Below are 27,247 nucleotides of genomic sequence, written 5' to 3' on the forward strand. Positions count from 1 at the left end.
CTACAATTTAATGGCAAAATGAACATCTGCCAGAGTCCCTGTCAGCTTCTTTATAGACACTAGTCATTGAATGAGTGTGGAGACTGAATATAGACACCAATCATTAAATGAGGGTGGAGACTAGGTATAGACACCAATCATTGAATGAGTGTGGCAACTGAGTATAGACACCAATCATTAAATGAGTGTGGAGACTGGGTATAGACACTAATCACTGAATAAGTGTGTAATGCAGGAAACACGTGGATTACTGATAAAAGGACTATTTATTAAAGGATTATATTGAGGGGAAACAACTCACTAATACAGGAGAAGGCAGATTCAGTCTGAGTCATGGAAGGCTGAGAACTGGTCCCATGCTGCTTCACGCTGCCTGAGTCCTTCTCCACCATCCAAGAGCGCGTGAGAGTAGGGGCAGACTAGCATATGTGTTCCCCAGGTCTTAAGCTGGCCGAGAGGCCACACTGTAGGGGCTGGTACCCAAGGCCATAGGTGGAACGAACACCCACTGCAAGTGTGGAGACTGTAGAGGCTTACCAGCCAAAGCACTTTAGAAAAGAGCATCGATGGAGAATTTGTACTTCTACATTTGCAAAACGATCGCAACCATGATGGTCAATTACTTATATATGCATGTGCATATATGAAATATACCACATAGCAACATGCAAGTTATGTGTAAATGTTTGTTATATATGAACAAGTGAATATATATCCCAGTAATATGGGGTTGAGAGTTCAGAAACAGACATATATAATATGGTCAGTTGATTGATTTCTACGTTCTCTTTCTTCCTCTCACCACACTCCCCCTCCCTTCTCCTGCCTCACCTCTCCTCTCCTCCCTCCCCTTCTCTCCTCTCCTCCTCTTTTCTTTTGACACAAAGCTCAGGATGGCTGTGGATTTGAAGACCTCATTCCTCAGCTCCTGGATAATGTTTCTGTATGTCTCTTCCACAAGATCCAATTCAATTGATGTTCAGTAAGATACCAAAACCATCAAAAAGAAAGAAGTTTTCAACAAATATGTCTTAGACAACTGAAAAGTCACAGGAAAAGGAATGATATTGGACACTGCTACTTCTCATCCCAATGAAAAGTAGCTTGAGATGTTTAGAGAAACTGAATAATAGAAGTAAAAACATTTTAGTTATGAATTACAATTTTCAAATTAGTGCTTTAAATTTCCTTATAATTCTAACCATAGAATTAAGAAATGTGGTAGGCACTGTGGGAGACCTAGAGAAATATATTCCATGGCTCATGTGCATGAACAGTCACATCACATCCAGAGGTAGTTCCTGGTAGAGTATGAACCTGTGTCCCCAGAAGATAAGTGATAAAGGCAAGTGTGCTCCATAATGAGAATTCTACTTATTACACAACATTTCTTTCTAAAGACTAACAGCTTTTCCCCTACTGAATTGTTGATTGTTTTGTTGTTTGTAATCAATAGAAATTGCTTTCTAGCTTTTATTTAAAAAATTAAAATTAAAAAGATAAAAATATACATCTCTTAGAAGTAAACAAAGGAAGAAATCATCGGCACCTTAGAGTTGGTGGCAATTTCCTGCACATGTTCCTAGAGCATTAGCATCAGAATTAAAAAAGATAAGTTGGACATTTCATAGTTTTAGACTTTTATGCCTCAGAAGATACTGTGGGGAAATTAGAAGACAACTCTCAGAATGAGTCAATGTGTTTGTAACTCATATATCTGTTAAAGAGATTGGCCAGGCTGTGATGCACGCCTTTAATCCCAGCACTCAGGAGACAGAGGCAGGTGGAACTCTGTGAGTTTGAGGCCAGCCTGGTCTACAGAGCTAGTTCCAGCACAGGCACAAAAACTATACAGAGAACCCCCCCCCTCTCTGGTGCAGATAGATAGATAGATAGATAGATAGATAGATAGATAGATAGATAGATAGACATACAGATAGATATTGTAGTGTATGTATAATATGGAAAATTCTATAATTTAATAACCAAGACACATAAATTCAGTGAAAATGAACAAAGAATATAAAAATATATACTTCCAACTAATAGAAACACAGAACAGTTTACTGTTTTTATTCACTAAGGACATGCAGTTCAAAACCATGGAGAAACCACTTCAGTTCACTAGGGATGCCGTAGTCAAAATGTCTGGAAGTAACTGGACAGAAATGAATAGAAATCAAAACTCTATAACTCACATGGTACAAATGCAAATCAGTTCAGTGATTTAGAAAGCTGTATGCTAGTTCCTCAAGAAGTTAACACAGAGGACATCTTACAGAGAATTCCTACTCTGTCAAGAAAAGTGGACAGATATCCACACAGAACCTTGTCCAATATTTCTAGCAATGGCATTCATAAAAACCAAAACATGGAAATAAGCCAAGGGCTTACCACCTCATGAGTCAGCAAATGTGTTTTATGTATATAATGGAGTATACACAATCATAGTATGAAGTACTGATATGTGCTACAACATAAATGAATCTTTAAAATACACTAAGAGAATTTGGATAAAAACCCGTATGATTCTATTTATACAAATGCTCAGAATAGGAAGTACACATAAGTGGAAAGTAGATAACTGGCTGGATAGGGATGGGAATCTGGGCATGTTGGGAGGGGCCGGCAGATAGGGGCTGAAGAGTGCAGAGTTTCTTCAGGGACTAATGAAATGTTCTGAAACTGATTGTTTCAGTAGGTAACGTATGAATATGCTAAAACCCATGATACAATACAGTCTGAATTTGCAAGTTATACGATACTTGAATTATATGCTTCAGTAGCATTATTGCTGATAAAAATATAATTCATGAAGCAGCATATTTTTGTCTATACTTCTGGAATTAAGAATCCAGCCCTTGGCATATCAGTTTGAGTTATGCTTGTGCAAATAAGCTGAGATTACAGACTGCTTTTAGAAGGGAATTTCATTTGGTCTGGATAAAAAAATGTCCTGTTCACGTTGAAAATACAGATGCATCAGCTTCATTTGTCACTTAACAGCATTATGAAGCTGATGGTTAGAAAGGTCAAAGGACGTGAAATAGGAGAACACATTCTCTGGCCTTTTTTCATTTTAAGACAGGTGCACTCTATCCTCAGAAACAGTTGCTGCAACCCTTAGATGCAGTTTTTGGTTTGTTGATATGTCGGTAGAAAAAAAAAAAAAAAACCTATTTTCAGAATGTGTTCTTATCTAATGAATTAGACATTTACAGCTTATTATTCTTAGCCAGCTATACAAACAATTGTAGGACATCTCACCAGAGTCCTCAAGAGCTGGTGGGAAAGCCAACTCTGTTTGCCGCCTGTCTCCTTTGCCTGTGAGCCTTTCCAGTTAATAAATCTGAGAAATGTATTAGTCACAGCGGTTTGGAGTCCGCTTTCCTAAGCTGTGTTTTCTGTGTGCCCTTGCACTTCTGAACTAAAATTTTCCTGCTCTTTGCCGTCTTTCACCCCACGCTTTTCCAGACCTAAAATGTCAAAGTATCAAGCAGATGGAATTACAGTTGGAGCATTGGTTTGGTGGAGAATGACTCCATGCTTTTAGCAAATGTGCACTTGTATTATATTAAAAAAAAACCAATGGACTATTAACAAAAGATTCATTGTATTATATTAAAAAAAAACCAACAACAATGGACTATTAACAAAAGATTCATTGAATTTGGTTTTCTGTCCTAATTATTATATTTAGATAAAATATGTGATACAGTAAAATAAACTCAGCTTTCTGCTGTGGAGCCCAGGCAGGCAGTTTTAGTGGGCTTAAATGTATTATTATTATTTTTTTAAGTTACACTTTAGAGGAGAAAAATTTTGAGCCCTTGTATACTTTAGTACAGGATTGTTTGTTTGTTTGTTTAATTTGGCTAAAGACACTAAAGCGCTTCCCCTAACCCTGTTTAAGAAGGTGAGAATGAAGGCTTCCTGCCTGCTCTTCTCCCCACAGGGCATCAGGCAGGGACAATTTGTTATGCATTAGAAGAAATGTCTCTACAATTGCTTACAGGCATACATGTTGCTGTGATAGACAGTACATTCTTTAATCTTTTATTTTTGTCTCTGCACTTCACATTGCTGAGTCTAGACTCAGGGAGGACATACATAGGCTGAGTGCTGGAAAAGCAAGCACCCAGGAGCCAGGTCTCCAGACTTGTATCACTGGCTCCACCCACTGACCCTCCTCTCCAGTACTTATTCTGTATTTATACTATTTCCTTCATTGAACAAATCATCTTCATTACACACCATGTATGTTATTGTCTAGTTTCCTGGGCTTGTTGGATCTCGGCTTCCTTATCTGTAAAATGAAATATGAAATATGAAATATGAGTAGTAGCTATGACAATCCTGGTAAGATCCAGAGAACAGATGTTAATACATTTTATTTTTACAGTGCCCATCTACTCTTCCCAAATTTCCAAAATCTGAATCTTTTATTTATATTTGCACAGTTTTTCCTACAATTCCTTCTGTCTGAGATGACTCATATTGTTCTACAGTGTTGATTAAACATCATAGCTAAACTGTCTTAAACTTAACCATGCTATTTTTATCCTTTCTCCTCCTTTCTCCCTCTTCTTTTTCTTCTTTTTCCTCTCCCTCTTCTGCAATATTGGGAGTTGAACCCAGATCCTCACACATGCTAGACAAGCACTCTACCACTAAGCCTTATTCCAACTTTCTTTTTACTTTTATTTGTTTGAGACAGAATGACATTAAATTATCCAGGCTAGTCTTGGATTCTTCCTGCAGTCTAGGCTGGCTTTTGACTCACTCTACAGCCTGGCCTAGGCTTGGACTCATTCTGTAGCCTAGGTGGGCCTTGAATTTGTCATTATTTTGCATCATCTTCTCAAGTAACTGGGATTAATGGTCTGTCCCACTGGACACAGCTTGAACAGTTTGAACATGGTTTTAAGTAAACAGTGTGTGTGCATGTGTGCATTTGTGTGCTTGTCTTTGTGTCTATGTGTGTGTGTGTAGCATGATAGCATGTTGATCAGTGGACATATATCATTAGACAATTCATGATGTAGGGTCATAATCCCACAGTGCTTGAAAATTCCTTCTAGTCTGCATAATGAGCAATTATTTTTACTTTGAAAAAAAATAGGCATTATTCTATTTATTCTCCTTTGCAAGAGAAAGCAATGGCCAGATACAGATGGTTTCTGTGGTTGTCCAGCAGTCAGTAGAAAATGCTCTTGACTGCAGATGCAGGAACACCACTGGACATGAGCTGCCCTGTGCGGCTCCTCGTGACAGTGCTTGTCACTGCTTCAGCCTTCCTCAGATATTCTTCTTTATGGTAGGAGACAGAGTCCAGAAGTAGCTCATACTCTCTTTCCTCTCTTCTACTCCCATCGAGAATACAAGTGGCCAAAAGGGCATATCTGCCTGAGCCTACATCCTTCTCCTTAGCCTACATCCAAAATCCCAGACTTCCCCGTCACCAGGGCTCTATGAACCCCATCCACACTGTAGGTGAATGTGCCCTGGCTGAGGGATGGTCAGAAAGGGGGGTGAGGACAGGTGTGTGAACTGCAGAGGGAAAAGAGGAGTGGGTTCCAGCAGACCATGCTAACATAGGAGTCTGCATCAACTGTTCATTATATCATGTATGTTTCTGTGATTCTCCCCCACCCCCAGTTCTTAAAGGAACAAAGGTATAAGATGGACACTTGTGGATCAATTTAACCATAAGTCCTAAGCAAAATGTTTTAGGTTAGTTAAAGTTAACCTTGGATCCCCTCCACCTGTCCTTTATGCACCCTTCCATCTTATTAGAATTTAACAATACATCACACCATACTCTCATGCTTAGTCCTCCTTGCTTCTAATCCCCAACTTCCATAGGGTACTTTACCTGGCCAATGAGCATGTTCCTGGATCCTTCTTATCCTTTTTCTCTCTCCCTGATCCAAATCAGTAAGAACTCCATTTGTTTCAGGTAGTGCTGTGCTGATGTAAATAGCTTAATTAATTAATTGATCATATTTTTGACAGTTCGTTTTCTAGTTCAAATGTCCTTTCTTACAGATCATCAGAGGCTTAGCTATATTTAAATACAAGCTTGCTCAAAATGTAATCCAGAGAAAAACAGCCCCCATAGTTAGATAGAAATTCCAATGGCCCAGGTTTTAGGGAGACTCATCTATGAAGCAGTCTTGGCCCTGCCCACTCTGAATTTCTCTCATTTGGACTCTAACTGCACTGCCTCTGTTAACTTTACCACAGAGCATGTGAGATCCTTCTCCTCTACCAAGAAGGCCAACTTTTTAAAATACGCCTTTTCCCCCTTCCTATTTGCTGAAGTCTAACAAAAGGGAGATAAACAGATTGGAAGCCATGCAGAAGCTTTGCTCACTAGTACTGCTTCACTATCACACAGTTGTTGAAATCTTAAGAAACCCAGAGTTTTCAGTAATCATGTAAGACAACAATTATTTCAGTAGGAATAGGTGGGAGTAGGGGCTAGAAGAGTTCAGAGTCAAAACAACAAAGTTATTTTAAGGAGCAACACTAATGATCCTTGGCTGGAACTCCAGGTAGGCTGCCAGGGGAGCTTTTGGTTGGCAGGCTTGATGCCCTCCAAACCATAGCATAGTATGGCTTGCACCTGTGGGAAAAGCAGATGCTGTAGAGAACCTGGGGCAAAGGGGAAGCTGGGACTGGATGTTGCACTCTGTTTGAGGAGACTCAGGCAGGAGCACCACCCACAGGAAGCTGGGCTAAATGCATTCCTCAGAGAGAAGTAAAGCAGAACAGCCTATGGCTAAGACATCCATCCAAGGTCAGAAGCAACAGTCAAGGTTGTCTGGGAAGGAGGTCAGACAAGCCCTGTAGCAAAGGCAGACTTCAGAAGTGATGACTTGGAAACTTCTTAGGGGGTAAGCCCAGCTGGTTCTGGACTAGTCACACAACGAACAGTGTGACTGGACGTTGACTGTCACTTGCTATCTTGGGTGCAGACGTTCCTGTTTGAAGAACCTATGGAGGAAAAATTAGTGGAATAATCATTGTTATTTTAATGGTTAGTGCTGTGGTTTGAATGAGAAAGGCCCCATAGATGCCTGTTTTTGAATACTTGGTTCCTAAATGGTGAAATTATTTGGGAAGAATTAGGAGGTATGGCCTTGTTGGGGGAGGTATGTCAATGCGTGAGGCCTTTGAGGTTTGAAAATACTTGCTCCATCTCCAATTAGCTTTTTTGCCTTGTAGTTGTGTCTGAAGTTGTGAGCTCTCAGCTGCTGTCCCAACACCATGTCTGCCTGCCTCCTGCTCTGTTCCCAGCCATGATGATCATAGACTCCAACCCTTTGAAACTGTAAGTGCCAAATAAATTCTTTCTTCCGTAAGTTGCCTTCGTCATGGTGTCTTATCACAGCAGCAGAAACGTAACTAAGATAGTCAACAAATCATATAAGCCTATAATGGAAAGCATTCAAATATTTGATAAAATTAATGTAATTTTTCACTCTTGAATAATTATGCAGGCCAAACTTCCAGAAAACAGCCGGAGCATTAATGTTATCTTTAATTATGTTTTAGACTGTTTTAAATTAACAATTAGATTCTTCCTCATGTACCAGTAATTATTTTTGAAATATTACATGTTGTAGGTTAGTTAGAATGATTGTCAACAGTTACATTGTTCAGATTCACTCTATTCTAACAATGATTTGAAGGAATTACTAAATTCTTAGTTGAAGAAACAATACTCTTAATATACATTTTAAAAATTCAAGGACTGACTGTGTACTGTTTGTACTTCCTGGAATATATAATGTAATGGGACATATTATTAAAAAAAAGGATAAATAATTGTAGTTGCCTTTTTCTCTTTTGGAGGGCCACCACCTAGCACCCAAATAAAGACACCAGACTTCTTATTCTTTGTTGCAAATGCCCGGCCTCAATTTAGACCTGTTTTTAGCCAGCTTTTCTAACTTAAATTATTATGCTTCTCTTTATCTATGTTTTGCCTTGGGGCTTTTTACTTTTCTTCCCTTCTCTCTGTATGTTTTACTTTCCTGCTTCTTCTGTTGCTGGCTAGCCGACTGTCTGGGTGGGTTGGTGGCTGGCCCATGGCATCCCTGGTATCCCTGGTGTCCCTGTCTCCTTCTCCTTCTCTCATTCCTCTTCTCAGCCTTAGATTTCTCCTCCTATTTATTCTGTCTGCCCACCAGCCCCATCTATCCTTTCTCCTGCCTAGTTATTGGCTGTTCAGTTTTTTTTTTAGACTAATCAGGTGCCTTAGGCAGGCAAGGCGAAACAGATGCAACACATCTTTACACAAGTAAACACACATCCTTACATCATCAAACAAATGCAACATAAAGGAAAGTAACACACCTTTACTCAGTTGAAGTAATAGTCTGCAACATGAACAAATGTAACACATCTTTGCCTAGTTAAAATAATTTCCAAAACTAATAATTGTTTTGCTCTCTAGAGTGGACATGAAGAAAAGCTTTCAACGTAGTCTGCTGTCAATTTTTAATATCACTGTAGAAGGAAATTTTCCTGTGTCAGCCTGGTCCTATAGCCGCTTGATCCCAAGTAAACATATAGAGGCTTATATTAATCACAAACTATGTGGCCTATGGCTCAGGCTCATTATTAACTAGCCTTTATAACTTAATTCAACCCACTTCTATTACTCTATGCTTTGCCATGTGGCTTCGTGGTATTAACTGTTCTCTCACATCTTGCTTCTCCTGGTAACAGCCCACAGTGTCTATCCCACTCTCTTTACTTCCTCTTCCTCTTCAGTTTGAGTGTACAGCCTAACCTTTTTCAGCCTTGCCATTGGCCAAACAGCTTTATTTTTCAACCTATGAGAGCAACACATATTCACAGCATACAGAAAGACATCCCACAGCATACCATCCCTTTTACTTTGGTCCTCAAAGTCCAATAATTGTTTCATGAAACCAAACTGTAAAAGAGAAGAAGAAATTACTACAATACATGGTTCATTATACATGGCATCAGAGAGGGTGGCCTAATTTATTACTACTAATGCATCATTACTAATACATCATTACTAATGTGTTTAGCTACCGATACACATACAGAGAGCCCCACTTCAAAGCTTTGGCCTTCATTTTGTTATACTGTCCCCTGCAGACACTGTGGTTGTATGGCTGCCCTGACCCTCTGATTCCATCATGAAAATTCAGGAATACTACCACTGATGGCCTGGGAGAAAGCTATTTTCAAAGGAATTAAAAATTTTCGAGGAGATGCAGCAATTAAAAAAAACAACAACAAGATGTGCAGTGGTGAACATATGCGGCATATGAATATGACAGTAGATGTTCTGAGTAGCATGGGAAAGAATACATTTAGGAAGAAGGGTCAGACAGAGAAATAAAGTTCTCAGTGAGGTAACAGCGGTAAAGGAAATAACTACATGTCTTTTAACGTGGTCATGTAAGTACATATTTGCTAATAACTACTTAAGTCTATACCTATAGTGCTTGCTGCTGATGCACCGTAGAAATATCTACACTTTAAAGAGATTTTAGTTTTTTAATGTATATGTAATGCCATGTGTATGCCATGTATGTGTGGGTGTCTAAGGAGGCCAGAGGAGGTGTTGGACCCCCTGAAACTGGCTGAGAACCACACTCCTTTTGGAAGAACAGTCTGCATTCTCAAGGGCTCCAGCCTAAACTTTCTATTTTTTTTAAGGCATATTTTTCAGTTTATTTTCTTTCGATAGGCTTTCTTCTGGCCCCAAGGACCCAGATCCTCCTTATGTCCAGCCTTTTTCTATATGAGAAAAACAATTCATAATAATCTTTCTGTGAATGCTACAGCTCAGGCAGTGATGTAGCTTCACACACAGCTTGGGATGCATCCAACACACTTTCTTCAGAGATGGTCCCAGAAGCCATGGCTGCTACTACATTTCACATAAGGAATTTCTTAATGTCTTTGTCCCTGGGCATGATCAAAGGCCATCCCTGCAGTGAAAAGACTGGGGTCTCTTTTGGTATGGTGGTTGTTTTTTCTTCTCTTCCTCTTTCTTATCTTGCTTTTCAGCAAGACGCCATTGGTTACTGAAATCAACAATGTTTTGTGTTTGGTTGATGACAGCAGGAACATTTTTGCTTTGTTTATGAAAAGCTTAGTTTTACCCATACATGATACTCTTAGATATCAGTATGTTTAGTGCTCAATTTATTTGGTGAGTGCTCTTGTTTATTATACTTGAACTTTCCTAAAAATAATATCTCACATTTTTTTCATGTGAAAATTAAACTGCTAACAGTAAACATTTTTTCTTCTTTAATGGCCACAATTTATGTCCTAAGTACATTTTCAAGACTTTCTGTTTCTTGATAAAGTAACATCTTTGTTCCAAATTAGCACTTCAATTTCATTGCCACATTGTTGCTTACAAATCATACCATAATGCTGGCAAATTTAATTCCAATTTTAATGTGACTGGCTGGCCATCTGGGAGTATATTGTAGGGGGAGATTTTAATAAAGGCATCTTTGGAAGCAAGCATGCAGAAAATAGTTCTATGCTCCAAGTCTCTGGACGAAGGAAGAACATGTTTTTGCATTACTTTAGGGCTCTGCCTTGACTGGAGAGTTGGGCGGAAGGAAAAGAAGGCAGTTATTTGCAGTCCTCCTAGCTGTACCAAGTGCAGATAAAGTCACTGTGTGAAGGCTGAACTCTACCCAAGCAATTCTGTTGGGCAGTCTTCCTTAAAAGTTCTCCCTATTAATTACTAGCATTTCCATTTTCTATTTATCCCACTTAGCTGCATATAAACGAGTCCCTTCTGAAATTTGCAGTGATGGGTGTGGGAGGTTACTCATTCTCTCATTATCGATAGCTTCCTCCTCTCTTTGAGAGTGTATGTCTTAGTACACGTCAATCATGGTTCTTGAACTATATCCTCACTTTTATTTTTTGTATCTGTGCTGTTTATGCACATACATGCACATGTTCATACAAGGGTGAATACATGCATGAATTCGTGTGTGTGTGTGTGTGTGTGTGTGTGTGTGTGTGTGTGTGTTCTACAGTATAAGAGATTGTGTTTGTTTAGTTCAAATCCTTGAGAAGTCTGGAAATGAAAGAGGCAAATAGGGGAAAATTTAGAATGATTTAAAAAAATAAAAGAACGAAATTTGGGCATAGTGGCCCCCGCCTTTGATCCCAGCACTTGGGAGGCAGAGACAGGCAGGATCTCTGTTGTGAGTTCGAGGCCAGCCTGGTCTACACAGTGAGTTACATAGTGTGGCTCTGTCTCTAAAAAAATCAAAACAGAAACCAACCAAAGAACTAAGAAGTAAAATTTCACCTGGATTCATGTGAGCTTTTTATTCATCATGCTGACATGTTGTATTGTGTTAAGCTAAAGCATAATGTCTGCAGTGTGGTTTGGAAGCAGAACCAATGGTAACAAGCCAATCAAAAGTCTTCTGTCAGGATAACCAATCACAACAGCACACTGAGCCTATAGCTGGCCTGTATTCCCTTCTGAGTGCTACTGTTTCATTCCAGTTTCTTAGGTACTGGTACAGATTATCACTGACTCAATGACATCCTGTGTGGTTGGTGTTTTATTTTACTTACAATCTCTGATTTTAAATTCTTGTATGAGGATTTTTAGAAAGTATCCAATGATTAGTGTGCTGTATAGTTTTACGGCCACTTGACACAAGCTAGTCATCAGGGAGGAGGTAGCCTCCATTGAGAAAATGCCTCCACAAGATTCAGCAGTAGGCAAGCCTTTAGGACATTTTCTTAATTAGTTATTGATGCAGGAGGGCCCAGACAATTGTGGGTGGGGCCATTCCGGGGCTGGTGGTCCTGGGGTCTACAAGAAAACAAGCTGAGCAAGCCATGGGGAGCAAGCCAGTAAGCAGCACCCTTCTATGGCCTGTGCATTATGTCCTGCCTCCAGGTTCCTTCCCTGCTTTCATTCCTTCCTGTCCTGACTTCCTTCAATGATGGACTGTGATGTGGAAGTATAAGCTGAATAAACCCTTTACTCCTCAACTTGTTTTTGGTTATGGGGTTTCATCATTATTGCTATGAAATAATCATGACAATTAGTTTTATGAAACATAAAATCTAGTAATTTTATAAGTTGTTGTCTTTCCATCATTAAATCTATATTGAACACTTAATAGGTTCTAGCCATTTTTTTTTTCCAAGACAGGGTTTCTCTGTGTAGCTTTGCGCCTTTCCTGGAACTCGCTCTGTAGACCAGGCTGGCCTTGAACTCACATAGATCTGCCTGCCTCTGCCTCCCGAGTGATGGGATTAAAGGCATGTGCCACCACCACCCGGCTTGGTTCTAGCCATTTTTATTGGTGTTGGGAATATAGAAATGAAGTCTGGGTAGACAATATCCCTCTTTACACAGAATGTACATTAAAATAACAAGTATAAAGTGCTTGATTACAATGTGGAGAATTAGATAATGATATTCGGCTCTTTGGACCAGACATTCAGCATATAGCCTAATTTGTATCTGCAAATCTGACCTGAGAATGACAAAGAGGATCTAGGTACGCAATGAGTGGGGCACGGAGGGAGAGATGGCCTTCTGGACCACAGTAACGTGACCACAATAGGTTCTGGGAACAGAAGAAAACCAGAAGTAGCTACCCAATAATGGGAGAGTAAGGGAGAGTGAAGTAAAAGAGGAGACAAGGACATTGACGAGAGAGAAGTAGGGCTTTATAAAACAGGACAGGATTTCCAAATCTTTTCTAATTGCAATGGAAGTCATCGAGTACTTTAGCAGAACAATGACATGATCTGACATGGATTTAAAACAAAATACGCTTCTACTGTGTGGCGTGAGGGCTAAGGTGGGGAACAAAGTGGGAGAAGGTGGGGCGGCCAGGAAGTTCCACAGTTGTGTAAGTTAAAAAAAAAAAAAAAAGAGCTGGTGACACACGCCTTTAATCCCAGCACCTGTGAGGAAGAGGCAGGCAAATTTCTGTGAGTTGGAGGCCAGTCTGGTCTACAGAACAAGTTCCAGCCAGGGCTACATAGAGAGACTATTTCTCGAAAACCCAAACAAAGAAACCAAAGATGAAATGATGGTAGTGTGCGTTGGGATGACAACTGAGTGAGAAGAACTGAAGGGGTTTGATGGGGTGGGGGTGTTGAGCTAAGCCTACCTAAGAGAGTAGATGTGGGGATAGGGCAAAAGCTGTTTAATCAAGTTAACTCCTGGTTTACTACCTCGAGCAACAGGGTGAATGATGTTGCTCTTTGTTGAGACTGGGAAACAAGAGTGGTATAGAATTTTTTTTGTTTTTGTTCGGCCAAGTTAAAATGCTGAGATATTTAATTGTATCCATGTGGAAAATTGATATTTGAGACAGAATTTTGAGGATTGGTTGAAGTTAATGATACACACATCAAAATCCCCAGTGTAGAAGAAAGGATTTATAGAGATGAAATGAGATAACCTAAAAGGAATATGTAAACAAAAAGTGGTACGTGTGTGTGTGTGTGTGTGTGTGTGTGTGTGTGTGTGTGTGTGGTGGGGTCAGGATTAAGCTCTGAAGCATCCAAGAGTGTAGTACTTCAAACCAAAGTAGTGGGATTCTGAAGCATGCTTAGAAGAGGTGAGCAGTGTGGTATGAAAACAGTGTAAGGAAGCCAAGCCGAGAGAGCATTTCACAACAGACAGACCAGTCAGCTGTGCTCAATGCCAACACAAGGTCAAGCACACTGAAAGCAGAGCTACATCCTAGATCAGACTGCAAAGATGTGAGTGGGGACTTTGAAGTGACCAATGTTGGTCAGAACACAGTTTCACTTCAGAAAGCGTAGGAGAGGTAGAGAGTGGTGGTGACATTTATGGTCTCCTTTTTTTTCCGGGGGTTATTTTTGGAAAGAAAAAAAAAAAAAGGACAGTAACTGAAAATACGAAGCCAAAGTCATTCCCATCCTTTAAAGATCTGAGGTCCTGGAACATGTTTGGTTATCATTAGGAGTGATTCCTGGAGTAGGAGAAATGACCAAACCCAGGAAGAAAATGTGTAGCTGCAGGAAGAATCCCTTAAGTAGCTGAGATAGGATGGTGTAAAGAGCATTGAAGGGCATGGGCAGCATCCTGCCGGAGCAGCACATACCTCATAACTATAGAGTGCATCATCACAGGTGCAGAAGACTGGGGGACCAATTGGCAGGAGGATTGCCAGAGTGCCTGAATTAAGCATGGGGTGAGATTATCACTTGGGAACATGTGTACATAAAGATGAAGTCGGCGGATGCGTAAGGGTGACAGGTGGTAATGCAGGGCAGGGCAGGAAAGGAAGGAAGGCAGCAACTTTAAATAGGAATGAGCACGTGAAATAGGCATTTTGTTTTTTTAAGGAAGAAAGCAAGTACACCAAGGCAGAACTGTGGGACTGCCAAGCACATTGTGATTGGAGTTCCTGAGGTACAGTAAAAATCCAGTGCTTTATCCCAATCAAGGCACACAATAGGAAAACAATTCTACTTTGTCTCTTTCTCCTTGTCTGTCTCCTTTAGCCCCAACCCAAACACTTCGTGAAAACATTAGAACACCATTGCAGAGTTCTGAAGCTAGATACAGCCTTAGAAACGACCCGGTGTCTTAACTTACTCTTTTCCAGGCTGAAAAATTAATTCCTACTAAATTCTTCAATTTTATTTATAAAGAATTTTAGATTATATGTGAGTGTATGGGAATATGTGCATGTGAGTGCAATTGTCTGTGAAGGCTAGAAGAGGGTGTCGGATCCCCTGGAACTGGAGTTACAGGTGGTTGTGAGCCACCTGATTGATGTGAGTGCTGGGAATCAATCCCAGGTCCTCTGGAAAACCAGGTTATGTTCTTTCTGGATGAGCCATCCCTCCAGCACCCACTATTGACTTCCGTAAACATACCATCCCTGAACTCTTTGTGTTAAGCCCATCCTCTACATATAGGATCATTTTTTCTATACTATATTATATATCATTTTCTATATCATCACAGCTCTTGTAGGTTTTCATCTTGGTCATTTGCAATTTCCCTCACTAAACCCGCTTAGATGATCTTGTTCTTTTCCTTCTTTTGATCAGCTACTGGCGTAATCCTTGCTTCTTCCATTCCTAAATTAGAATAGCCTTGAAGGGAAGGATCGGGCATTATTTTTCTTGCATAGTGAGAGTCCAGCACCATGCAGGGTACAACTCTCGGGTTACCTAAAGTGAATGCTGAAATAACCTAGTTTGAGTAGGCTAGAGGTGGTCGGATAGATGGATAATTATCATGTAGACACAATGTGAGCTGTCCTAGAGTTGCAGAGCTGAATCTGAAGGGCGAATTAGCCATTGATAGAATTGGCACCCTTCTAATGCTGTGTTTAAGCCGTCCAGTGATCCTAACATTTCTGTTTTCCCTTTCTGCTTTAGCTTAGCTGTGACTGAGGTTGTATTATTGCCGTGGCTGCAGAAGTGCTTAAGGACCTGATGAGCTCTGACAATGTATTCAAAGGCTAAAATGAAGATGCTGATTTAAAATAGAGCAAACCTCTCCTCTCAGGAATTCTATAGAGGCCGCTGTGTGTTTTAGAAGTGCTAAATATACTCCTCAGAGAGGCAGCCTGTTTCCACCTTGTCTCTGGGGTTTTAAAGATGTCACTTTTTATTCTCTGCTGCATTTTCTTCTGAGTTTCTTTCTTACCATCAACCAGTCCCTCATTAGTGAGTTAAGTACTTGTGAGTATTCATTAAAAAAAAATCAACCACATCACTGTATAACTTATTTTGAGCAGCAGAAGTTTGATCTGAATGAGAAACTGATTCTTGCTTGAGGGTAAAATACATACTGAACTTGAAATCAGTCTTGTGTCTGCACAACTCCTTCTCCCAAGAGTCGTTGAATCCATATCCCTGCAGCTACTCTCAAAGTCAGAATCCCCCTCCCTCCTGTCTCCCAATGTAAGATGTCATTCTGCCTCCCCTCCAGCCACTCACTACTGTCAGAAAACTCCAAGCTCGGCTGTGAAGACCAGTTCTTTCCAAGCACCTCCTTTGGCTTGCTTGTGCTTGGAGAGTACAGTGAGCTCTTACATGGACAGGGCTTGGTGTGGTCTGCTTTCTGATCAGCGGTCCTACTTTTCTTGTCTTTTGTACACATCCCTCAGGATCATCAAACTGACACACTCACTTTTCCCTAAACGTCATTTGTTGTCTGTTCTTGAAACTCTAGTACATGATTCCCTCAGATGCCCATTTGCTCAGTGTCCCAGTTCCTCCATCTTTAAGTTTTCCTCGGTTCCCTCCAGTAATCAAATCTCACCTTTCTCAATTCTCCAGCCACTTCAGAAATCACTCTGGCTTGTGTTGTTACACTGGTACAGCTGAGCACTTTTCTAGAGCTCGGGTGCTAACGCTCAACTTGAAACTGTACTCTTTACACGAAGGGTAATGACACCCACACAGCAGTTTCTTTTTTTTTTTTTTTTTTTGGTTTTTCGAGACAGGGTTTCTCTGTGTAGCTTTGCGCCTCTCCTGGAACTCACTTGGTAGCCCAGGCTGGCCTCGAACTCACGGAGATCCGCCTGGCTCTGCCTCCCGAGTGCTGGGATTAAAGGCGTGCGCCACCACTGCCCGGCTTTTTTTTTTGTTTTTTTTTTTTTGTTTTTGTTTTTAAGCAGTTTCTAAAACGAGTAAACAGAACTGAGAAGGAAATAGTTCCTTTCAGCGAACACTTTTGAGGAGCGACTGTGTTCTGGGCAATGAATGAATGTGTCAGCTGCCATGAATACAGTGAGGAGGCTCAGCAGAGCCTTTGCCTTCCTGTGTGTAGGTTCTGACCATGAAATGTAGCATGTACTTTATTCACAAGCAAACTCTTCCTGACAAACGGCATGTGTTTATACAGACTAACTCCTATGTCTCATCTTCCCACACATACCTGGAGGTATAATGGAAAAAGAGCATATTGTGAAGGAATGTTCTAGGCAGAGGGGACAGTATGCTTGAGATTCACTGCCAAAAACTACAGTGGTTCCTTTGAAAAATGAAAGCTATCTGGTGTGGTTGGCATTTAAAACAAGAGGCACAGCAAGTGCCATAGGAGGGTCAAATGCAGGAGATTTTGCAAGTTGTGCTAATAAAATCATCACAGACTGGAGCAGGAAAACAATGAAAGATTTTAAGAAGAGAATCATGAGATCGAAATTTTTTTTTTTTTTATAGATTTATTTTACGGGTGAGAGTGCTCGCCTGCATGTATGTATGTGTACCATGTGCCTGCCTGGTACTCAATGGGTCAGAAGAGGGGGTTGGACCTCCTGGAACTGGAGTTACAGATGGTTTTGAGTCACTATGTGGGTACTGGAAACTGAATCCTAGTCTTCTTCAAGAGCAGCAAATGTCTTTCATCACTGAGTCACCTTTCCAGACCCAAATTGGTGTTTCAAAACAATCGTTCTGACTCCATTATGAAGAGTGGATGAGAGAAGGGCATAAAGAGAACCCTGACAAAGGGAGTCAGAGTGGCTCAGGAAACACTGTCAACGAACTTGAAGAGACATCGCAGCCTATGAGGTTTGAATGCATCTTCTAGAACATTGTATGGGTTTATATGTATAGGGAAGGAGAGATGGTCAAGGCTAACTTACAGGCTCCCTTTCTTTTACTTGAAAACACTTTAATTCACTCTTTGAGAGTTTCAAACAATGTGTTTTGATCATATATACCTCCATCACAAAGAAATGGTGATATTATATTGAGGGAGAGAGAACACTACACTATGGGAGAGAAAACTCACCTTTATACATGTTATACATTCAAGTGCTGTCTTCTAGATAGATGGATATGAGGTCTGGAGCTCAGGTGAGTGGCACAGCTAGTTATTTAAATCAGAGGCCCATAAACATACAGAGTAGTAAGCAAGACAATTGATGTGGAAGTCTCCACTGCTGAAGACACCGTTCATTTGGGGCACAGGACTCAGAGGATCTGAGCCGGATCTGACAAAAAGCCTCCTCCCTGAGGGCCAGCTTTCTTTATTTTTATTTTAATCTTTTTACATGTATGAGTGTTTTGCCGGCATGTATATTTGTGCACCACTTGCATGTCTGGTGACCACAGAGGCCAGAAGAAGGCATGTTGTGAACTTCCATGTGGACGCTGAGAATCAAACCTGGGTCCTCTGGAAGAGAATTCAGTGCTCTTAACTACTGAGCCATCTCTCCAGCCCCAAATCTAACTTTTATAGTCCTGGATGGTGCTATGTAAGCTGCCAAGGGAGGGCAGCAACCAGTGGTTTTACCAGATGTGATACCTATGAACCACAACAAAGATCCACATGCAAGACATCCTTAAAGGTGTAATTGGTTTTTGGTGGTAACCAATAGTGATCTAATTGGATGTAGGTCCTGCTCACAAGGAGGGAAATCATGCTTGGCACTGGAAGCCTAGACAACTAACCAGGGCTAGTGACGTCATGGACCTTAGAGGAGAAGCCGCTAGTGCCACTCACTAAACCAGTACAATTGCTCACTGCATTCTAAATACTTAGCAGCATACCCACTGATGAGTGGCACTCCTAACCTCCCCATAGAAAGTTCTCATTGCAAGAGAAATCCGGAACTGGTCAAAATGCAGAGAACACTGATTACGGGGTGCCCGGTCTCAATGAATGCATCTACAATGCAACCCCTGCACTTGAGGCTCAAGGAACATTTGGGAGAGGGGATAGAAAGAGTCTAAGAGTAAGAGGACCAGGAAATCTTCTGCGAGATTGTGACTGCTAGACATGACAGGGAGGCTTCACTCATTTTACCTCAAAAAACACGGCTGCCCAAACAAGCCCTGGACAAAGACATTACCAATAGACAACACTAACATGGAAGAGAGAAATGCTATTGAACTCCATCCCTAGACAAAGAACCATAGGCAACTAAGGGATCCTAAGAGTGGGAGACTCATCACATAGCCCATCGGACGGTGGATTTTTATTCTTCATCAGCTGCTGATATTGGTCAATCTCAAACCTGGAAACAAATCCATTTTATATTGTTTTCCTTCTGGACTCTTTCACATTGTCAGTTATTGAAGAAGAATGGAAGGAACTATGAGAAGAAGAACTATGTCTCTGACCGAGAAGCAGTGGAACATGCACTTCAGTGTGCAGAGTGTGGAAGTCCAGTGACCTCATCAAAAGAAATAGCTTAAACACATTCAGTGTCATCATTATTACAAAGTGCAAAAAAGCTCTCCTTGCTCATGATTAAGCAACAGCCCTCACCTGCAATCACAGGCACTTAATAAGCAGTTGGGCAACATCAGACACAAATCGCTTATCTTATTAGAGTGAGCATATGTTTTTCTTTCCTACAATATGGTAATGTATTAAGTCCATCATAATGGGACCTCAAGTTCTTACTCAGAGTGTTTAGCATTTATTAACATAATTAGCACAGCACCCCTTCCTATCATGTCAACATACCAAACTATATTTTCTATTTACTTTCCCAGCTAGCATAGAATATTACTAAGTATCTGGAGGTAGAAAAAGATAGAATTTAATTTGAAGTAGCTTTATCTCTCTATAGTGAGTATAGAAAAAAGCCTGTTTGTTTCAAAGAAATGTTTATGCTTGGTTTTTCCTATGACCTTGACTTCATAAAATGCCTTTCTTTACTCAGTAACTAAGCTAAATAGGGCATGGATTTTCTTACACTTCCATATGTTTCTTCTCTCTCACGTCTTGGGGTTTGTTGTGAATATACATAATCCTTGCTTGTCTTTTTAGCAGAGAATAGAATTCCTGGGATTGGTGCTAAATTCCATGATTCAATATTTAAAAGTCCCAGACTCGAAGGAATTTCTGATTTCCAAAATAAAGTATATTTTCGTCATAACAAAGTCCTCACCATAGGAGAGAGACTTGCTTAATCTTGTTCATTTCATGGTGGCCCCTCTTTCATGGGGTTTCTCAGGCACAGGTCTAAAGTGGTTCTGAACTCAAACTGAAAAGTTAGAAGACTATGTTGGTAGGCCCACAGTAATTTAAGCCTTTCTGTGTAGAACACGATAAATTTATAAATTTCTTTTACTGTTCATGGAGACACTGCTTCGTTGAAAAACAGTGTTTAGAACGGACAGTATTGAACTCATTGATTGGAAACATCTTGATGACTGTTTAAATTTACATGCTTTAGGGATCATCTCACCGAAGAGCTATCAAGCGCATGGTCAGTTTAATGAAGTATCTCTAAAATATACAACTGCAGTGGATCACACTAGAACAGTGAAGGCAAAAATGGTCCCTGCTATCAGAGTGCCACCGTGTCACAGACTCAAACACTCCTTAAGTGTTTTACTTTTTTCCAGGAAACGATGAAACCTTGCTGTGTGTGTGTGGGGGGGATGTCAAAAACAGGGGCAATCCATGTAAACACATCCAAGTGCCCCTGGGACTTGAGCAACATGCAGTCACGTGAGCTCCGTACCCGAAGCCATTGTCGCCACAGCTTCTCTTGTTCAAGGACATGGCTGCTCTCCTTGGCAAATTCTTTAATGCAGCTTTCAATTTCGATTCAGCTCCTTTCTCTCTACGCAGCTTCGTCCTTTCAGGAGTCTTTCCGGTGTCCCTCACTCCTGCCCAACTGTCCCCCCATCCCACACAGTGCCTGTGTTTCTTGCCCCCACAGTTTGGAAGCTGCTCCTATGGCCTCTAGGATTCATTTCAACCTGTGCTCCTTAGCACAAGTTTTTCTTTCTAATAAACACATGTTTGTATTTAATTTTATACAGCTCTTTACAGCCCCTTTTTACCTCCGCATCCCCTGTGTGTGAGAAAAGGACTGTTGTTATTTTTGTGTTGTTATTTTTGTGATGTTCGTTTTTTGCATCTGAAACTTTGGTCAAGTCATTGACATTCTGTCTCCACATTGAGTATAACACTAATTCTATTTTTCTAGTGAGTTTGTTGTGATGAAACGAAATAATGATTGTATGGTATTTAGAGGCTGACATGTGGTAAAGTCACCTTAATTATCACACTAAAGCAAGTTTCACATTCTGTGTACACAAGTGGCAGAAACTTTTCTAAGCTTTCTCTTGTGCTCAACACACCCAGAATAATGTCTCTTTCAGGAAGGACTCAGAACTTAGCAGGGGTTTCAGCACCAGATGTGTAAAGTAGTTGAGGGGAAGGTTTTTTACTGTAGCTATGAAGGAACGTACAGCCAGAGGCATCTGGAAGAGTCCATATCAGGGAGTGAAAACAGTACACTAAACATGGCCATGAGTGAGCTGGGCCATGATAGTGGTGAAGGTGGGGGGAGTCAGGGAGGAGGACCAAGAGAGAGGGGCAAGAGAGAAGAGACAGAGAGAAAGGTGGGGGAGGGCACCAAGAGAGAGTCAAGAGAGCACATGGCCTAAACTGCAGGGTTATATTAGACTGAGCAGCTGTGGGAAGGGAAGCCCATAAGTTGGAGACATTTAGGGTGGAGGGCAGGGTGAGAAGAGCTGAGCCAGGATGGCAGCATGGACTCTGTAACTGGTACTTGGTGTGTGAGATGCTGTGAAAATCTGGAGGCTAGCTTGCACTTTGGTATGCTAACAGTCATGGCAGTTAGCCATTGTCCTGAGTTTCATTTGGACCTGACAGACAGTAGAGAGACCTCTTTTTCCTACCAGCGAGAACGTTTTAAGTGACCTGGATTTTGTCTCCATTCTTGGAGTTTAATTTCTAAAGCTTCCTAGATAATTATACAATAAAATTGTTGGTAGCCATTTATTTTAATAAAGATAGTACTTATTAAACAATTTGGGGTCTTGTGCAGTCCTGGCTTGACTTTGGGTCCACAGATGTCCACCCTCACCCTTCGGAATAAATGGAAGATCTATTGCACAATCTGATTTGAGTTCTACAAGGGGTGGGATGATTGTAAGTCCCCCTGGCAGAACATCAAGCATTTGAGCTTCCACTGTAGAAACAGCTGTGCGGGTCAAATGTAATAAGAAATAACTTTCGGGTGGGCCCCCCCAAAAGATCAATTTTGTACTCATAGTATTTTCTTTTTTAAAAGTTTATTTATTTATTATGTACACAGTTCTGCCTGCATGTATGACTGCATGCCAGAAGAGGGCACCAGATCTCATTATGGATGGTTGTGAGCCATCATGTGGTTGCTGGGAATTGAACTTAGGTCCTCTAGAAGAACAGCCATTGCTCTTAACCTCTGAGCCATCTCTCCAGCCCCCTACTCATAGTATTTTAAAGAAATGAGTAAATAGAAATTTAAGACAATGCCAAGTGTTCCCATGGCATGCATAGTTCCATGATTAGGATTCCCCCCATTTTTAAAGAAAAGGAAGGCTCAAGGAGGCAAGATTTTTTTCATTATTCACTTACTGAATTTAAAATATCGAAAAGTAAAGGGAATGAAAGGCAGAACCTTAGGGACAAAGAAGGTCTTTAAAGATCTTGTCATTAAGACTGTTTCATTTGGGAAGTTTCTAAATTGTCTCTTACACTCAAACTTAACAATAACTTTCTTTAAGTTGTAATGTATAAGACTGAACAAGATCACGTGTGTATTTTGCTGCTGATGTAGACAGCAAGACTATTTCCCCTAGATCTTCGTGATATTCTTCTTACACGGTACTTGCTGCAAACACTGGGCACCCACATTTTGACGGAACACCCTAGAGATGCTATGGTTTTTTAAGCCCTGGGTGGGAGTTTGCATCTCAGCGCTGACTTCGCCTTGGACAGGTTCCCAGGGGTTAGTCAAGCTGAAGCCAGCCAGGGAGCCGACTGGGGCGGGATTAGCCTCGCGTTCCCCGCCCCCCACAATCGGTCCCGCCCCCAGCTTCGGTTGCTAGGGACGCCCCGCCCCCAGTTTCGGTCGCTAGGGACGCAGGCGTGTAGCGGCGCGATGGATCAGGACGAGGGGCTGACGGCCGTGGACAACATCGTCACTCAGTTCAACACCTACGAAGACTTCCTGGACTCGCAGATCACCACGGTGGATCTGTACTACCTGGAGGTAAGCGCTGGGCCACCCGGCCGGCCGCGGCGGGGCTCGGTCGCCCCCTGGCGGTGGCGGTGCGGATGGCGGGCCCCTGGCGTTCCGAAGCTTCCTCCTTAGGCTCCGGACGTCCCAGGGCCCTGCAACCCCTGTTGTGCAGCACAGACAGGCAGTTGTATAACTCAGGGTCTTTGTAAAACAGTGATAACGAAGGAAGAGCGAAACCGGTGGGAACCGGTTGCTGTGTGCACCTGAAGGCAGAGCAGCGGGGAAACCGCAGTGAGTGGGTTCTGTAAGCCTGAGACCAGAAGCCGGGGGAGGGGGGTGGAGTGAGGGGGTAAGATGTCACCTCCCTTTCAGGGCAAAGAGAACAAGCATCATTCTTGGAATTTGAACCTAGCCAACTCCATCTCTCCTGTGCAAGGCAGTCACATAACATTTTAGTATATGGACCAATTTTTTTTTAATTCCCAAAATTGGATTAGCGTTTTACTTATACGAGGACTACTTGACTACTTGTTTGAAAAATGTTTTGCCTTCAAAATATATTGTGTGCCACTGTATGAAAATAATCTTAGCTGGACAGAATTTGTTGTTTTTGAAATTATCTGTGAAAGTAAGTGTAAGTGGTATTTCTAACAAAACACGATTTCTAAAAACAAACCAAGCTATCAAGTTTGTTACACAGATAACTTTTACAATTACATTTGTGTGTACACACACATGCATAAAAAGTCAGAGGACAACTTGGGGTCGGTTCTGAACTTGCATATTATGGGTCCTGGGATTGAACACAGGTCATGAGGCTGGGCAGCAGGTGCCTTTTCCCACGGAGCCATCTCCTTGCCTGTTAGACAATTTTTTAAAGCCACAGAAGTTATTTTAATTGTTCCTTGCATTTAAGACATTGAAATGAAGGAAAACAATAATGCTGCTTTCCTGTGTTTACATATAAGCCTTTGAACGTTAAAAAGAATCACACACACACACACACACACACACACACACACACACAAACCCAACAAACCCCAAAATGTGGGTATTAAGTATCTTAATAAATAAAGTAGTCCTTGTAGCCTGGGTGGAACATTGCCAAGCTTAAGGCTAATAGTATTAGGTCAGATTTCAATATATATATGTATATATATACATATATATATGTACATATATTTAAGACACAGATTTTCAGGTAAGAAACTAAAAATGTTAATGTTGATTAGAGGTGAGAAATTACTATGTTGTAATGTTCTACCCATCAGAATTTTAGAAATCTCCAAAACAGAGAATGGTAACATTGTTGAGGGAATGGCAGGTGCTCTTAAATTTGTAACTATTTAGATCTTTTGAACGCTCATGAAAAAATAAGATGGGAGTTGAGTAAAGGTACTAAGGCAACTGTGTATTGTGGCAGCTGGTTATCTCCTTCCATCGTGTAGTCTCAGGGATCAAACTCATGACACTAGGTGTGGGGTTCGTGCATTTACTTGTTGAGCCAATATCATTGTCCCTAATGACAACTTTTAAAGGATTGTTGGCCGTAGACACTTATGTTATCAAATGTGGCTGCAAGGTTATGGCCCATTTAAGTCACATGGAAAGTAGAATCCTCAGAACTCCATCAGCAGTACCACAAGCAAACTACCCATACTGTTTAAAGTAACTCCCTTTCTTGCTTGCTCACTTTTCTTTGCTTTAGTTTATTTTTAAAATTTTTGTTTTTCAAGGCAGGGTTTCTCTGTGTAACAGTCCTGGAACTCACCTTGTAGACCAGGCTGGCCTCAAACTCACAGAGATCCTTCTGCCTCTGCCTCCCGAGTGCTGGGATTAAAGGCGTACACCACTACCACTGCTCCGCTCAACCACTTTCTTTTTGTCATAGGAAACTGACTTAGGTTCCAATGTGATAAAATTTTAATTTAACTTTTTTAAAATGGACACAATTACACTTATCTTGTACAACGTTATCACATTGAAATATCTTGTACAATGTTATCACAAAGAAATATACACACTATAGAATAACTAAAATAGAGACAATTAGCATGTTCTACCTCACACAGTTATACTCCTTAGTGTGAAAACATTTAAAATCTACTTCTTAGCACTTTTAAGAATATATTGTTATTAACTATAGTTATAGTACTGTGTAGTGGTCTCTTGAGCTTATTTGAATAGGGCAAATTTTAAACGGTAAATTAAAGATAGAGTATTATAGTCAGAAGAGCTGTGAATTCTAAAACTCAGTTCTGTAACATTGTGTTTTAAATCAATTTGAAATCCCATTTCTTCATCGGAAAAAATGAAGGGGCTGGACTAGGTAATAGTTAAGATTCTTTTTTTTTTTAATTAAAACTTAAAGATCTTGCACATTAAAAACATCACACAGTGAAAATTAGCTAGACTCAAAATCTTCAGATTATGTCCGTCAAATTAAAAGTTATTTACACGTTTACCTTTCCACTCCAGCAACTTCTTTTTTAATCAGTGTCTTTCACTGGAGTCTTCTGTGATCCACATTGTCCTGATAGTTCTAGACTTGCTGCCACTCACCCACCACCCTATGCACAGGGTCATCCAGGGTACTCCAAAAACGATTCCCAAATATTTGGTCCTTCAGGTGTGTACTATCTGCTGCCTTATGTGAAAGATGTTCTACTGTAAAGCTAGTTTCCATGAAGATGCCTAGCAATATTTCATGTTATCCTGTATCTGTGTTCCCCAAGGTTCACCTTGGTGGGTATTTATTATGTCCCACTGGTTTGTGCTGGTTTCAGCCAGCAGGATACACCAGCAGGAGATCAGAGGGTTGGAAGACAGTAGTGAGAGGATTTATTCCCTGCCACCTCCTGCTGGCTGTGGTTCCGAGTTGGCCGCACTCCTTAGGTTTGGCCATCTTCTCTCCTGTGAGTTGCTGCCCTCTGTTGAGGCTCTGGCAGCAGCTGGTGTTGTAGGAGTTTCTTCCTCCCCTCTCCTGGTGTGTGCCATGGTGTCCATCATGGTTTCCGACTGCTGCTTGCACCGGGATGTGTTTTCGTTCTTTGCTGGTTTCTGTGAACTCTGTCCATATCGTCGTGAGTGCTGTTGCTATTTCCAGTCATCCCTTTTGCGTTTGCCCAGTAGCTTGCTGCCCTACAAGCCTAATTCCTGTGTCACCATTTAACATTCCAAATACACATTGAGCGTGCAAATAATGTATGCATATAATAATCACCATACATTTTACAAGAAGCTTGTTTAGGGAGCGAGGGAGGTAGGGAGAGAAATGACGGCACCATCTTAATTACCTTATGAGCCGGAGGATGAAGAGCGTGGTTTGCGAAGATGGAAGCGGGAGTCCTCCATCATCTGTCCTTCTCTTGTGTTTACTGGAAAATGAGAAAACATGAAAACAACGTTATTGCAGTAGCAGCAAATACAATTACCTTTGCTAAGCGAATTAACAATATTGATTCTGTAAATTAGTATCATCTAATCAAACTAATCACTTCAGCGAGTGAGTGTACAAATCATTGGAAAGCTTCAGCAAGATTGCTACGCTATGGTTTTCAAGATGCTTTTCTGATCATCTGTCCCTTTGACTACGCACAGCCAGCCCTTCCTTTCAGTGGCTGTCTGTGACTACTGAAAAAATAAAAGTTCCAATTGAGTTGCTTTCCTTGGGTAAGAGATGAAGATATGTTAAGATTATTTAAAGATTTCCCTGGATAATGGATCTCATGCATGCTGTCATGCTTGAAGCACTGGGTTTAATTCCCAGTACTAGAAGAGCAACACACTCACACACACACACACACACACACACACACACACACACACACACACACAAGAAACAAACCCCAACCAAGTAAACAAAAACAAAAAACAGTTCTGGATCAACTGTAGAATTATAGAGGAAACTGTAGGGAAAATCCAATAACAGTTTACCATGACTGTAAAATAGGGCCAACTACTAATAACAACTAGTCAAAGTAGTTTTTCTATTATTTATTATATGAAAATATTGTTTCTTTTATTCACTGGAAATATCTGGCATACATGGTCGTTCTTCACATAAATGGAGTTACTTTTTGAAGCATAGTATTTCCTCCATGTAGAAATAATCAAATTACCTCATGGATATAAATTCTGACCAGAGAAGAAACATCCAAGAATATCTTAGTCTCAACATGTCTGAAATCTTATCATTATGATAAAATTCAAATACTTGAGTCTGGTCTCCTTCTTAGTGTCTCAAA

The 27,247-nt window shown here is 40.9% G+C and overlaps 1 protein-coding gene across 3 annotated transcripts in view; it reads left to right on the forward strand.

Annotated features, from left to right (window-relative positions):
- The first annotated feature begins 22,878 nt into the window (after positions 1–22,878).
- Positions 22,879–27,247, forward strand: part of Cfap299 (cilia and flagella associated protein 299) — a 497,260-nt gene continuing 492,891 nt past the window's right edge. For all 3 annotated transcript variants that reach the window (XM_059274708.1, XM_059274710.1, XM_059274709.1), the window contains exon 1: positions 22,879–23,030. In XM_059274708.1, coding sequence (XP_059130691.1) covers positions 22,920–23,030 — 111 coding nt within the window. In that variant the 5' untranslated portion in view covers positions 22,879–22,919. The remainder of the gene's footprint in view (positions 23,031–27,247) is intronic.

This window comes from Peromyscus eremicus, chromosome 10 (genome assembly GCF_949786415.1).
Source record: "Peromyscus eremicus chromosome 10, PerEre_H2_v1, whole genome shotgun sequence".
In the NCBI taxonomy this organism is placed as follows: Eukaryota; Metazoa; Chordata; class Mammalia; order Rodentia; family Cricetidae; genus Peromyscus; species Peromyscus eremicus.